This window comes from Candida jiufengensis (genome assembly GCF_024610255.1).
Source record: "Candida jiufengensis strain CBS 10846 chromosome Unknown scaffold4, whole genome shotgun sequence".
NCBI classification, from domain to species: domain Eukaryota; kingdom Fungi; phylum Ascomycota; class Pichiomycetes; order Serinales; family Debaryomycetaceae; genus Lodderomyces; species Lodderomyces jiufengensis.
The window spans coordinates 658,208-672,959 of NW_026261559.1; the positions used below are offsets into that span (position 1 = coordinate 658,208).

General features: G+C 29.6%; 8 protein-coding genes across 8 annotated transcripts; 5 read left to right on the forward strand and 3 right to left on the reverse strand. All coding sequences in view use genetic code 12, as the record gives it.

Annotated features, from left to right (window-relative positions):
* Positions 1 to 133: 133 nt before the first annotated feature.
* On the reverse strand, positions 134 to 1,645 carry MTG2 (putative GTPase; the record flags this gene model as incomplete). The annotated part of the gene is made up of 1 exon (XM_051762667.1): positions 134 to 1,645. The coding sequence occupies one exon, from the start codon at positions 1,643 to 1,645 to the stop codon at positions 134 to 136; it is 1,512 nt and encodes a 503-aa protein (XP_051620723.1).
* Positions 1,646 to 1,755: 110 nt separating this feature from the next.
* On the forward strand, positions 1,756 to 3,075 carry DBP8 (ATP-dependent RNA helicase; the record flags this gene model as incomplete). Its single annotated transcript, XM_051762668.1, has 1 exon — positions 1,756 to 3,075. One exon carries the CDS (start codon positions 1,756 to 1,758, stop codon positions 3,073 to 3,075), a length of 1,320 nt encoding a protein of 439 aa, XP_051620724.1.
* Positions 3,076 to 3,334: 259 nt separating this feature from the next.
* KGF54_002213 (uncharacterized protein) lies at positions 3,335 to 3,874 on the reverse strand (the record flags this gene model as incomplete). Its single annotated transcript, XM_051762669.1, has 1 exon — positions 3,335 to 3,874. One exon carries the CDS (start codon positions 3,872 to 3,874, stop codon positions 3,335 to 3,337), a length of 540 nt encoding a protein of 179 aa, XP_051620725.1.
* A 144-nt stretch (positions 3,875 to 4,018) lies between these two features.
* On the forward strand, positions 4,019 to 5,638 carry BRF1 (transcription factor TFIIIB subunit; the record flags this gene model as incomplete). The annotated part of the gene is made up of 1 exon (XM_051762670.1): positions 4,019 to 5,638. One exon carries the CDS (start codon positions 4,019 to 4,021, stop codon positions 5,636 to 5,638), a length of 1,620 nt encoding a protein of 539 aa, XP_051620726.1.
* A 174-nt stretch (positions 5,639 to 5,812) lies between these two features.
* Positions 5,813 to 8,056, forward strand: SDA1 (Sda1p; the record flags this gene model as incomplete). The annotated part of the gene is made up of 1 exon (XM_051762671.1): positions 5,813 to 8,056. One exon carries the CDS (start codon positions 5,813 to 5,815, stop codon positions 8,054 to 8,056), a length of 2,244 nt encoding a protein of 747 aa, XP_051620727.1.
* Positions 8,057 to 8,181: 125 nt separating this feature from the next.
* HMO1 (Hmo1p) lies at positions 8,182 to 8,874 on the reverse strand (the record flags this gene model as incomplete). The annotated part of the gene is made up of 1 exon (XM_051762672.1): positions 8,182 to 8,874. The coding sequence occupies one exon, from the start codon at positions 8,872 to 8,874 to the stop codon at positions 8,182 to 8,184; it is 693 nt and encodes a 230-aa protein (XP_051620728.1).
* Positions 8,875 to 9,682: 808 nt separating this feature from the next.
* MCT1 ([acyl-carrier-protein] S-malonyltransferase) lies at positions 9,683 to 10,669 on the forward strand (the record flags this gene model as incomplete). Its single annotated transcript, XM_051762673.1, has 1 exon — positions 9,683 to 10,669. The coding sequence occupies one exon, from the start codon at positions 9,683 to 9,685 to the stop codon at positions 10,667 to 10,669; it is 987 nt and encodes a 328-aa protein (XP_051620729.1).
* Positions 10,670 to 11,379: 710 nt separating this feature from the next.
* Positions 11,380 to 14,220, forward strand: MIS11 (trifunctional formate-tetrahydrofolate ligase/methenyltetrahydrofolate cyclohydrolase/methylenetetrahydrofolate dehydrogenase; the record flags this gene model as incomplete). Its single annotated transcript, XM_051762674.1, has 1 exon — positions 11,380 to 14,220. The coding sequence occupies one exon, from the start codon at positions 11,380 to 11,382 to the stop codon at positions 14,218 to 14,220; it is 2,841 nt and encodes a 946-aa protein (XP_051620730.1).
* Between the last annotated feature and the right edge of the window lie 532 nt (positions 14,221 to 14,752).

Here is a 14,752-nt window from a genome sequence, read left to right on the forward strand (position 1 = left end):
ATGTAATAAAAGGTACAAATATCAGATCTTGTTATCATTGAACTATTTTAAAATCAATGTGCAAAGTATACTTTGCATTGTCATTAGTGCAATCTTATTTACAAAACTCTATTAACTCTATATACATTTTCTATTATTTCCTTCCTTTTTCCGCAAGTTCACTCATTAATTGTAAACACCTATCAATATTCTCACCTTTTGGAGCACAAACAGGTACAATTTTCCAGTCTTTGTATTTCATTTCAATATGCTCTTTTAAAGTCTTAAAATTTTCACCTTCGTTACTTAAATCAGCTTTTGTTGCAACAACTAATACATTTTTATCACGCATTCTTTTGGGTCCAACTTCTTCAACTAACAACTCTAAATCCGCAGTAGGATCTTCACTTTCTAAAGATACAACAAAACACATCCCACCTGATCTTTCAATATGCCTCAAAAAATCTAATCCCATACCTTTATTTTGTGAAGCACCTTTAATAATACCAGGTATATCAGCAACAGTGAAAGGTAATGAATCTATTCTATGTTGTATTGTACCTATAGTTGGTTGTAAAGTCGTGAACTCCCAATGACCAACTCTTGGTTTTGCATTAGAAATAGCTCGTAATAAACTTGATTTTCCAGCATTTGGTAATCCAATTAAACCTAAATCAGCAATCAACTTCAACTCTAATAAAAAATTTTCAGTTATCCCCAACCTTCCAACTTTACAAAACTTGGGGTTCCTTATATTTGAAGTTAAGAAATGCATATTTCCTAATCCACCTTTACCACCTTTTAAAAATAGCATTGGTTTGGTGGTGATTTGATCACAATCTAATCCAAAAAGCGGGAATTGATCTTGTTGACTTTCTTCATATTCTATTTCTTCATCATACTTGGAAACTTTGACATTTAACTCTTGGAAAAAATCCTTTTGATTGTAGTATTCAAGATCATTTTCTTTATATAACCAACCTTCACCTGGTTTATACCCTTCCCTTCTTAGTTGGATTTTATCATTTATCAATGCTAACTCCATGTATGTATCCTCTAGAGAATCACCTTCCTTGTTCTGTATATGTTTCTTAAACTCTATTGGATCAGGTATCCATCTGATAATTGTTCCTAATGGAATATCAATTATAATGTCATCACCATTTTTACCATCTAATTGTCCTCCTTTACCACCTTCTCCATTTTTAGCTATATACTTTTTATTTAGGTAGTGTAATGAGTTTAAGTTTTTATCAACAACATTTATATATATATTTCCACCATTACCACCATCTCCTCCATCTGGTGGACCAAAAGATTTTAAATTATCTTTGAAAAACGATATTGATCCATTACCTCCATTACCTGAAGTAAATTTTATTATTTTTAAGTCAATAAATTTTTTCTTTTCTGTTTTTAATGCCTTTTTCAGCTTATTATGAATTAAGTTTGAGTAAAATACATGATGTAAATGAGTTGAATTACCTGAGAAATAATCTGATATACTTAGTATCAGTGATTGGGGTAGTTGTGAGATTTTTATTATCTGTTCTTCATTTGTTGGATTTTTGAGGATGGTTGTAGGTAAATTATCTGGTTTTGAGGCATGAAATGTACAGTTAAATCTTCTTGATGTAATTTGTAGTCGCTGTAGTAGTCTTTTCATATTGTAGTAGTCTTTTATTAGTGGTTTTTGAGATTTCAGATATCGCGATATTTCTAAATTCGCTTTTTTTGTTTTTTTGGTTGTAAGATGACCATCACCACTACCGAAACATGTCATTTCAAGAATTAGGAGTTGCCAGATGGCTTCTGGAATCTTTAGAAGCCATGAAGATTCATAAACCCACATCAATTCAACAAGCTTGTATTCCTGCGATATTAAAAGGTCAAGACTGTATAGGAGGTGCTAAAACTGGGTCTGGTAAAACCATTGCATTTGCAGCACCAATGTTAACACAATGGTCAGAAGATCCTTATGGAATTTTTGGATTGATTTTAACACCTACAAGAGAACTAGCACTACAAATTGCTGAACAATTCACTGCGTTAGGAGCAAATATGAATATCAAAGTTGCAGTTATAGTTGGAGGAGAAGATTTTATAAAACAAACTTTAGAACTACAAAAGAAACCACATTTTGTTATTGCAACCCCTGGGAGACTAGCCGATCACATAATGAACAGTGGAGAAGAAACAATAAGTGGATTAAGAAGAATTCGATATTTAGTACTAGATGAAGCAGATAGATTATTAAGTGATAGTTTTTCAAGTGATTTAGAAAGATGTTTTGAAATACTACCACCACTGGAAAAAAGACAAACTTTATTATTTACAGCTACTGTAACTGATGCAGTTAAAGAATTAAAAGATAGACCACAACCAAAAAATAAATTACCTGTTTTTATGCATGAAGTAGATACAGTTGATAAGGTAGCCATACCCAATACTTTAATGGTGAAATATGTATTTGTACCATCTTATGTTAAAGAAGCTTATTTACATAGTATATTACTATTACCAAAATACAAAGAATCAACAATAGTTGTATTTGTCAATAGAACAATAACAGCAGAAGTTTTGAGAAGATCATTGAGAAAACTAGATTTTAGAGTTACTTCATTACATTCACAAATGCCACAATCCGAAAGAACAAATTCATTACATAGATTTAAAGCAGGAGCAGCAAGAATACTAATAGCAACAGATGTAGCATCAAGAGGTTTAGATATTCCACAAGTTGAATTGGTGGTGAATTTCGATATACCTGCAGATCCAGACGATTTTATACATAGAGTAGGTAGAACAGCAAGAGCTGGTAAAAAAGGTGATGCTATAAGTATAATTGGTGAAAAAGATATAGAAAGAATTCAAGGTATAGAAGAAAGAATTAATAAGAAGATGGATTTACTTGAAGAAATTGATGATGATAAGATCATTAAAGATTCTTTGAATTTGATCACTACAGCTAAAAGGGAATCTTTACTGGAGATGGAAAGAGAAGGCTTTGGTGAGAAAAAGAGGATCAATAAAAGAAAGCACGAAATAGTGGAGTCAAAACCTAAAACCATGAAATCTAAAAAATCTAAGTCATAAAGACAATGATGGTTTATTTGAGTTCTCCTTACCTAAGTTCAGCAAGAAAGATCAGCGTACTTCTTGTACTCAATCATAAGCAGCTTTAAACTCAAATCTCAGATGTGGAATTGTCCATAGCTATAGTTTATTTGGCTCAGTGTAGGATAGACTAGCTCATTCATTACTAATAGAGGTTAATTACTACATCATAATTAATTTGAAAGTCTAGCTTTTATTCTAATCGGTTCTCTAATTTCTAATTTATATCTCTTCTCCTTCAACCAGTTTCTAAATACCCTTCAACAATCATTGTAATATTAATTGCCACTAAAGTCAATATAATCCCAGTAATACAAATAGCAGTAGTAAAATTATTAAAACTATAAGTATAAATTTTATGTCTAGCATATCTTCTAATAGTTATAAAATAATTCACACCACTAACAACCAACACTAAAAAACTCAAAATCAACAAAATATAAGATATGGCAATTGAATATTTTCTATGACTAAATCTTCTATGTTTATTTTCATCTTTCGAATCACCAGAAGTGTCAAATTTGAAATTCAAAATTATACCCAATGCCGTAAAAAATAATGCTGTCGAAAATCTTATGAATGTTAAACAGGTTCTTTCTGATTGCAATACATCTCTTGGCTCTGAACTTACTACCTTCATTACTAGGTTATATGGAAAAAAGGGTGAAATCGTAGCATCTTCTGCATCATCTATGTTGCCTATTTTGTGGAAAAACTCAAATTGATGTTTCTTTTGTGGTGGACCTTCATCTGGTTCATATGGTAATACATCAGTCATTTGAAACTTGGTTGATTATGTACTTATCATTATCTATTTTATCTTTGTACTTACACAATAACGTAAATTTTTTAGTGTGTCTTAAAATGAGAAAAATTTCTTTAGTATGGAAATCACTAATAAATAACAACAACCACAATCGAAATGAATAGACAGAATAAATGTCCCAATTGTGGACATACTCAGTTTGACGTGAATAGATACACAGCAGCAGGAGATGTTTCATGTCTAAGATGTGGTACTGTGCTAGAAGAAAATCCAATCGTTTCCGAAGTTCAATTTGGTGAATCATCAAGTGGTGCTGCAATGGTTCAAGGTGCAATGGTTGGAGCAGATCAAGCAAGAGCTACATTTGCTGGTGGAAGACAAAATGCAATGGAAAGTAGGGAACAAACTATAAGTAATGGTAAAAGAAAAATTAGAAGAATAGCTGCAGCATTAAGAATACCTGATCATATAAGTGATGCAGCTGGTGAATGGTTTAAATTAGCACTTACAATGAACTTTGTACAAGGTAGAAGATCAAATAATGTTTTAGCTACTTGTTTGTATGTTGCATGTCGTAAAGAAAAAACTCCTCATATGTTGATTGATTTTAGTTCAAAATTACAAATATCCGTATATTCATTAGGTGCAACTTTTTTAAAAATGGTCAAAGCATTACACATTACAGCATTACCATTAGCTGATCCTTCATTATTTATACAACATTTTGTTGAAAAATTAGACTTTAAAGAAAAGACTCAAAAAGTAGCATCAGATGCATTAAAGTTAGCTAAAAGAATGTCAGCTGATTGGATACACGAGGGTAGAAGACCAGCAGGTATAGCAGGAGCTTGTGTATTACTAGCGTCAAGAATGAATAACTTCCGAAGAAGTCATGCTGAAATTGTTGCCATTTCTCACGTTGGACAAGAAACATTACAAAGAAGACTAAATGAATTTAAAAAAACTAAAACTGCACAATTATCAGTACAAAGTTTTAGAAATGAACAAAATGCAGAAACTTCAAACCCACCATCATTTGAAAAAAATAGAGACCAAGAAATTAAAATTTTAAAACAACTACAAATACGACAACAAGAAACTTTTAAAAATCTACAAGATATGACAGAAGAAGAAAAACAAAAATTTATGGGGAATTTAAGTCATGATGAACAACAAAAGCAAATGTTAATGAATACAATTATGAGTGATATAACAATTAATAAAGATTTAATAAATGATCAAATTGAAAGAATACTAAAAACCAAAAAGAATAAATTAGAGGAAAGCCTTTATAAAACACCAGGTGAAAAAACAAGCGATTTAAAAGAAATTTGGAATTTAAATTGGCCTAAAAATTTATCAAAATTACCAAAATCAGATGAATTTTTAAGTAAGATTCCAGATGGTGATTTAAATTCAGATGATGATGATGTAATAGTCGAAGAAAGTAAAATGACTCCTGAAGAAATTGCAATGAAAGAAAGAATATGGACTGGTTTAAATCATGATTATATGGTTGAACAAGAACGTAAAAGATTAAAACAAGAAGCTGATGAATTAACTGGAAACACTTCTGCAAATAATGGGAATAAACGTAAAAAGGCAAGGAATTCAATTCCACCTGAAATCCAAAAAGAAATTGGTGATATTGTATTAGATGAAGATGGTACTCCTAAAAATGCTGGTGATAGTGCAAGAATGTTTTTTGCAAAAAGTTCTGTATCTAAAAAGATTAATTATGATTCTTTACAAGGTTTATTAGGTGATAAATTATAGAGTAATAAAAGTAACTTTTGTCTTTGTGATATCTCGTACTATCTTTTTGTTTTATCGTGGGGCGAGAAGTTTCAGAATTTATTTTAAATCAACTGCTCATCTGAATCAAAAAAATAATAATGTACAAAATATATTTATTTTTACAACCACTAACTACAAACTACAAGCTACACAATGGTCAAGAAGAGAAGAGCAGCTATACTACCAACTAATATTATACTATTACAAAATGTAGTACGAAGAGATCCAGAATCATATCATGAAGAATTTTTACAACAATATTCACACTACGAATCGTTAAGAGATTTATATTTGGAAAATCCAACAGGAGCAGATTCAAATTCCACAACAGAATTTATAGAACTTATAGGGTTTTTATCAGCTGTTTGTAATTGTTACCCCAAAGAAACAGCAAATTTTCCACAAGAACTTAAGACAATATTATTACAAAATCACAAGGATTTAACTTCAGAATTACGTGAAAAAATTATACAATGTTTAACAATGTTAAGAAATAAAGATATTATAACTGCTGAAAGTTTAATCCAAACTATTTTTCCTTTATTGACAAGTTATTCAGCTGGACAATCTGGTCAACATGTAAAACAAATGAGAAGACAAATTTATTCAACTTTAATATCCCTATTAAAATCAGTAAACACAGGTACAAAAAATCAAAGATTGAATAAATCAACACAAGCTTTATTGTTTAATTTATTAGAACAAAAAGATAATCAAGGTTTATGGGCCACCAAATTAACTAGAGAATTATGGAGACGAGGAATATGGGATGATTCAAGAACTGTTGAAATTATGACACAAGCAGCTTTACATCCAGATGTAAAAGTTGCTATAGCAGGTGCAAGATTTTTTTTGGGAGCTGATAAAGAAAGAGAAGAAAATTTTGAAGATTCAAGTGATGAAGAAGGATTTGATATGAGTGCATTAAAACATAAAATGGAAGTTAATAAGAAATCACTGAAAAGAGGTAAAAAATTAGATCAAGCTGTTAAACAACTTAAAAAGAAAAATAGTACCAAACATTCAGCCACTTATTTAAATTTCTCAGCTATACATCTTTTAAGAGACCCTCAAGGTTTTGCTGAACAATTGTTCGATAATCATTTAAGTTCTAAAAATTCAAACAAATTCGACTTGGATCAAAAAATTTTATTTATGAATCTTATTTCAAGATTGATAGGTACACATAAATTAATTGTGTTGGGAATATACTCATTCTTTTTGAAATATTTAACACCAAAACAAAGAAATGTAACTCAAATAATGGCAGCTTCAGCTCAAGCTTCACATGATTTAGTTCCACCAGAGAATATTGAATTAGTAGTACGTAAAATAGCCGATGAATTCGTAAGTGATGGTGTAGCAGCAGAAGTTGCATCAGCTGGTATAAATACTATAAGAGAAATCTTATCAAGAGCGCCCTTGGCTATTGAAGCTCCATTATTACAAGATTTAACAGAATATAAAGGATCTAAATCAAAAGCTGTGATGATGGCAGCAAGATCATTAATATCATTATATAGAGAAATTGCTCCCGAAATGCTTTTAAGAAAAGATAGAGGAAAAGTTGCAAGTATTGAATTACAAAAAGGTGAAAAATCAACAAAACCTCAATATGGTGTTGAAAATTCAGTAACTGGTATACCAGGTTTAGAACTATTAGCTAAATGGAAAGAAGAACAAGGTAAAAATGGTGAAGAAGATGAAGAGGATGATAAAAATTGGGAAGTTGATGAAGATGATAGTGATGATGTTGAAAGTGATTGGGTTGATGTTGAAAGTGATAAAGAAATAGATATTTCTGATGATGAAGAGGGCAAAGATGATGAAGAGGAAGAAAAACAAAAAGAAGATGAAGTGTCAGATTTAGAATTATCGTCCGACGACGAAGAAGAAGAAAAAGAAGAAGAAGAAGATTCAGAACAACCACCTAAAAAGAAACTTAAAACAGATACCAAAGAATTAAAGATTGAAGATCCACAAGCAGCAATAAATGAATTATTATCATCAAGAATACTTACACCAGCAGATTTTGCGAAATTAGAAGAGTTAAGAACTGAAGCAGGTTTGTCCAAAATTATGGGAATCACGAATGAAGAAACAGTTGATTCAACTACTTTAGTTGGAAAAATTAAATATAAACAATTAAGAGAAGAAAGAATTGCTCATGCAAAAGAAGGTAAAGAAGATCGTAGTAAATTTGGTTCAAGAAAAGGTAAAAAAGAAAAAGAAAGTTCTACTACAAATAAAGAAAAAGCAAGAAAGAAGAATTTTGTTATGATGATTCATAAAAAAGCAGTTCAAGGTAAACAAAAATTATCATTAAGAGATAGACAAAAAGTTTTAAGGTCTCATATCGATAGACAAAAAAGAGGTGGTAAAAAAGGTAATAATTAGGACATTTAGTAGTAAAATATTATTATCATTAATATAAAGAAAAAAACCTAAAATTTAACAAATACAAAAGATGAAATTGAAATATAAAATTAAAAAATTTGAGACAAACCAATTACTTCACCAATTTATGGGGATTGTTGAGACTTTTTTTTTTTTTCTTTCTTTTCTTGTTTTCTTTTTCTTTTCAATTCTTCTTGTGATAAAGCTGGTGGAGCTTCATCTTCTTCATCGTCATCATCTTCGTCTTCAATAGCTTCAATAGCAGGGGTTTTAATATCAATACCTTCATATCCACTTGAATATAAATCAGTTGGAGCTTTATAATCAGTACCATCTTTTAAACTTTGTTCATATTTTCCTTTTTCAATTAAATAAATTTTCATTTCATCTTGATATTTATGTTGCCATTTTTTCTTTTCTTCTTCAGAAATATTATCCCACCTTTCTTTAACCATTTGATTCATATCTATTGCACCTAAATTTGGTAATTGTTGTCTTCTTCTTTCTTCTGCAACTTTTTTACGAATGAAAAAACTAAAAGCGAAAAACATAGTTAATGGTTTTTTAGGTGCGTTAGGGTCTCTTTCGACTTTTCTCTTTTTGGTGGCAGAACCTTCATGTTTTAAACCATTTGCAATATCAACAGCAGCTTTCATATTATCATTAATAGCTTTTAATTGTTCAACTGTAACTTCATCATTATCACCAGCTGCGACTTTATAAAAATCTAATGCAGCACTTGCAGCACTTTGAGCACTTTTTGATAATTCAAATAATGCAGAAACTAAATGATCTTTTGATGATTTAAATTCAGCCATTGTAATGTGTGTAAATCAATTGAGTTAATTTGTTATTATCAAATTGATAATTAATTTGAATTGATATATGTTTGTAAAATTTACGTGTTTTGATAGTTTTGTTTTGAAATTAACCTTTTGTAACTTGAAATTAATTGTTATGGGGGTAATTTGAATTGTATTGATGTATTCGAACCAGTTGGTACCAAAATTTAGTGAGAAAAGAAACAAAATTAAAACAAAAAAATAAATTTTTGGTCAAGAGAGGAAATTGAATTTGTTTTAAAGAAATTATTTTAAATTTTTAGCGTTTTGAAATTTAACTTGTGTGTAGTGTCTTCGAGCTAAAAACTCAAATTTAGGGAGAAATTTAATGAGGAGATTCCCTTTAATATCGTACTGGTAATAAATTTATTAACACTAAATTTTCTTAACTATTTTAAACTATAAACAAATAAATATTTATTAATGTTAAATGACGCGTTTTAAATAACAAATACACATAACCACGAGTCAAAATTTTTGGAGACTTAGTTTGGAAGAGGGCCGTAGTAGTTACGACCATAAAATTTAATTGCACAACGCATGTTCAGGCTGGTCCGTGTAATTTTGTTTGAACGATTGATTGAAAAATTTGTGCTTTTCGTTGTAATTGGTTCAAATTTTGGAATTAATTTTCTATTCTGGCTCAGTAGTAAAAATCGGCTGTTAAATTTCCACCAGCTTAGTCGACGCTACCATGTTTTAGCGTATTTACAGCGGTAAGCTATTTAAATTATTTATACGAGAACCTTAACATATATTTAATATGTAAAATGTTTACTATTAGATGAATAGATTACAGCATTTAAAATCAATATCAAGCTATGCTATAACTTTTCCTGGTCAAGGTATAGTTAAAAATGGATTATTAGAACAAAACAAACAACATTTACCAATATTTCAAAAATATTTAGATGAAGTTGATGAAGCATTAAATGAAAATTTCTCCAAAAACTTATTCTTTAAAGATGAAGAACCTGGATATTTTAAAACTTGGTTTGGTAAAACTTCATATGCTCAACCTGCTATATTAGCGACTTCATATATATTGACTAAGACATTTGAAGAGCTCTATGATTGTAAATTAATTGACAATGCAAAGTATTTACTAGGTCATTCATTAGGCGAATATACTGCTTTGACTTTAAGTGGTATATTAGATTTTCAAACTGCTTTAAATTTAGTTAGATTGAGAGGTGAATTGATGCAAGAGATGTGTAAAGATAGATCAGATGCATACGGAATGATTGCATTAATGATTAGGCCAGAATACGTGGATGATGTAATAAAACTAGCTACAGAAGATGAAGTAATAGGTAATATTAATGCTCCTACACAAATTGTAATATCAGGAGAGCAAATTAAGATGGAAGAGTTTATACTGAAATTAAAGAAAATCAATAATAAATTACTATTGAAAGATATTAAATTACCAGTTACTGTGCCATTCCATAATGATATATTGAAATATATTGTACCGGAATTAAAAGATTTTTTATCAAAACAACCGATTGGAGAACAGAAAGTACCAATAATATCAAATCTAGATGGTGAAGTATCCACAGATGCAAAGGAATCAATCAAAAAAGTACTAGAAGCAAATTACCAACCAGTTCAATGGCTTAAATCGATAACAAATCTACCAGTAAATGAAATTTATAATATTGGACCTGGTCCAGTGCTAAATACATTAAATAAGAAAATTGATAAAACTAAACAAAATACATTAATCGATGATTTAAATGATTTTAATAATGATGTTATAAGTAAATAGATAACGAATGAATTTATGATAATGGACCTTACTACAACTTTATTTTCTTAGCTTCTGTAAAATATAACTCCGTTAAAAACAAATTCTGAAACATTGACTTAATACACAAAATTGGTGCTATTAGACAAATCTGGAAGAAAAATCGTAAAAATAAAATTTATGTCGGATCGAATTCTGTCTTGAAATTTATTCGAAACTCGATTCAATAAATTTAAGATTAAGATCTGATTTGAGACAAACGATTGATATCACATATAACTTTCAGTTGTTGAATGGTTTAATGGAGTTATCGATTTTGTGTGTTATAATATTTCAAATTTTTTGTTAATAGCATTTGACTCTGAGGATAATGGGTCGAAGTCTATTCAACATCAAGATCAAATACAGAACACAAGTGAGTTTCTCTTGAAGAATAAAATTTACATTGAATCATCTCAAGATGACTCAAAATTAATATGTAATTATATAATTGTATAATATAAAATAATTAATCAGTAAATAAACTACATAGATCTTAATAATCAGAGTCAATCATATAAAATTAAATTTTAACCGCGTAACATTAATAAAAATAATTTTTCATATTTTTCAATTTATAACTATTCTATACAACGTTTAAAGTTATTATTCCATCAATCCTAGATTTTCTTTCTTTTCTCTTATTTTTTTTCTTTTTGATTAATTAGACTCTTTATCTATTCAACTTAAAGATGGTTGCCCAATTATTAGATGGTAAATCCATTGCATTAGATATTAGAACAAAAATCCATGATGATATTGCACAATTTCAATTAAAACATCAAGATTTTAAACCAAATTTAGTTATTATTCAAGTAGGGGATAGACAAGATTCTTCAACTTATGTTAAGATGAAATTAAAAGCTGCAGAAGAAGCTAATATTGAATGTAAAATTATTAAACTAGCAGAAGATATATCAGAATTTGAATTAATTAATGAAGTTAATAAATTAAATAATGATTTAGATGTTGATGGGATATTAGTACAATTACCATTACCTTCTCATATTGATGAAGTTAAGATTACAAATGCTGTTTCAGCAGATAAGGATGTTGATGGATTTGGACCTTTTAATGTTGGAGAATTAGCTAAAAAGGGAGGAGAACCATTATTTTTACCATGTACACCAAAGGGAATAATGCATTTATTAAAAGTTTCAAATGTTGAAATTGATGGTAGAAATGCAGTTGTTTTGGGTAGATCAGATATCGTTGGTAAACCAATTGCAAATTTATTAACTAAAGCTAATGCTAACGTTACTATTGTACATTCAAAAACTCCATTAGAACAATTGAAAAAATATTTGGGAGATGCTGATATTGTTGTTGCAGCAATTGGTCAACCACAATTTGTTCAAGGTGAATGGTTAAAACCAGAAGCTGTTGTTATTGATGTGGGTACAAATTTTATTCCAGATTCCACTAAAAAATCAGGTTCAAGAATGGTTGGAGATGTTGATTTTGAGTCAGCTAAAGAGAAAGTTTCATTAATTACTCCAGTTCCAGGTGGAGTTGGTCCAATGACAGTTGCATGTTTATTAGATAATGTTATAATTGCTGCTAAAAATCATTATTCAAAAAACAATGCAACTCCAAAATTTACAAATCCTTTAAAGTTAAATTTACAAAAGCCAGTACCTTCAGACTTTGAAATTTCAAGAGCTCAACAACCTAAAAAAATAACACAAGTTGCTGAAGAAGCAGGTATATTAGATTCAGAATTAGAACCATTTGGTTTTTACAAAGCAAAAGTTTCATTAGATATTTTAAAAAGATTACAAAATAAAAACAATGGTAAATATGTTTTAGTTACTGGTATAACTCCAACTCCATTGGGTGAAGGTAAATCAACCACAACTGTTGGGTTAGCTCAAGCTTTAGGAGCTCATTTAAATAAAAATGTATTTGCCAACGTAAGACAACCATCAATGGGTCCAACTTTTGGTATCAAAGGTGGTGCTGCAGGTGGCGGTTATTCACAAGTCATTCCAATGGATGAATTTAATATGCATGTTACTGGTGATATACATGCTATTACAATGGCAAATAACTTATTAGCTGCTGCTATAGATACAAGAATGTTTCATGAATCTACTCAAAAAGATGGTCCATTATATAAAAGATTAGTACCAGAAAAAAAGGGTAAAAGAACATTTACAAGATCAATGTTGAAAAGATTAGAAAAATTAGGTATAAATAAAACTGAACCAAATGATTTAACACCTGAAGAAATTACATCTTTTGCAAGATTAGATATTGACCCAGAATCAATAACTTGGAGAAGAGTAGTTGATTGTAATGATAGATTTTTAAGAGGTATAACAGTAGGTCAAGCACCAACTGAAAAAGGGTTTACAAGAGCTACTGGATTTGATATAACTGTTGCTTCTGAATGTATGGCTATATTAGCATTAGCTAATTCTTTAGAAGATATGAGAGATAGATTAGGTAAAATGGTAATTGGAACTTCAAGAAATGGTGTACCTGTTACATGTGAAGATATTGGATGTGCTGGTGCATTAACTGCATTATTAAAAGATGCTATAAAACCAAATATTATGCAAACTTTAGAAGGAACTCCAGTCTTTGTCCATGCTGGACCATTTGCAAACATTTCAATTGGTGCTTCATCAATTTTAGCTGATAAAATGGCTTTAAAATTAGCAGGTACTTCAAAAGATTTAAGTGATGAAGAAAGAAAAGAACAAGAAGGGTATGTTGTTACAGAAGCAGGATTTGATTTTACAATGGGTGGTGAAAGATTTATAAATATAAAATGTAGATCAAGTGGATTAGTACCTGATGTTATTGTTATAGTTGCAACGGTAAGAGCATTAAAAGTTCATGGAGGTGGACCAGAAGTTAAAGCTGGTGCTCCATTAGCTCCAGCATATACTCAAGAAAATGTTGAATTATTAAGAGTTGGTTGTTCAAATTTAAGAAAACATATTGAAAATGCTAAATCTTATGGATTACCAGTTGTTGTTGCAATAAATAAAATGTCTTCGGATAGTGATAAAGAACATGAAGTAATAAAAGAAGAAGCATTAAAAGCTGGTGCAGTTGATGCTATAGTTTCAAATCATTGGGAAGAAGGTGGGAAAGGAGCTGTTGATTTAGCCCAAGGAGTAATTGAAGCTGCTAATTCTACTGATAAAAATTTCAATTTCCTTTATGGATTACAACCATCAATTGAAGATAAGATATCAGCTATAGCTAAAGAAATGTATGGGGCAGGAGAAGTTGAATTTTTACCAGAAGCTCAAGCTAAAATTGATTTATATACAAAACAAGGATTTGGTAATTTACCAATATGTATTGCTAAAACTCAATATTCATTATCTCATGATGCAAATTTAAAAGGTGTACCAACTGGATTTAAATTCCCAATAAGAGACGTTAGAGCCTCAATTGGTGCTGGTTATTTATATGCATTAGCTGCTGAAATTCAAACTATACCTGGTTTACCAACTCATTGTGGTTTTATGAATGTTGAAGTTAATGAAGATGGAGAAATTGATGGATTATTTTAGACACCACTAAACCAACAAGAGATAGAAACAGAGATTTAAAACTTGTTCAACCTTGGTTTTAACGAATGTTATGATATTTTTTTTTTTACTACAATCTAATTTTTAATAATTTTTTACTTTTTATAGACTTTTTAGTTTTTTGAAAAAACTAATCTATTGTTTCAACAAACAATAAATGCAATTATATTTATGGATAAATTCAACCCTTCATTGTATCTTGTCTCTTTCAACTACAGATCTTCGTATAATTTACTCGTTTCTTGATATATAATAAATTATTATTTACCCTAGTTTTTGTATAGTAATCTTATGAAAAATCTGAAAAAGAATCTCAACGAGAAAAACAAATTTAAAAAATCATCAAATAAATTTAAATTAGATAACGATCATCTTTTCTCTTCTCAAAGGTTAGAATATAACAATTTCAATATCAATAAAGATATTTCTCAAAAATATTCAAATTATTAAATTTTTATCAATTCTTATATTTGCATTTGTATTATTTTAATTAAATAAATTTCATACAATCAAA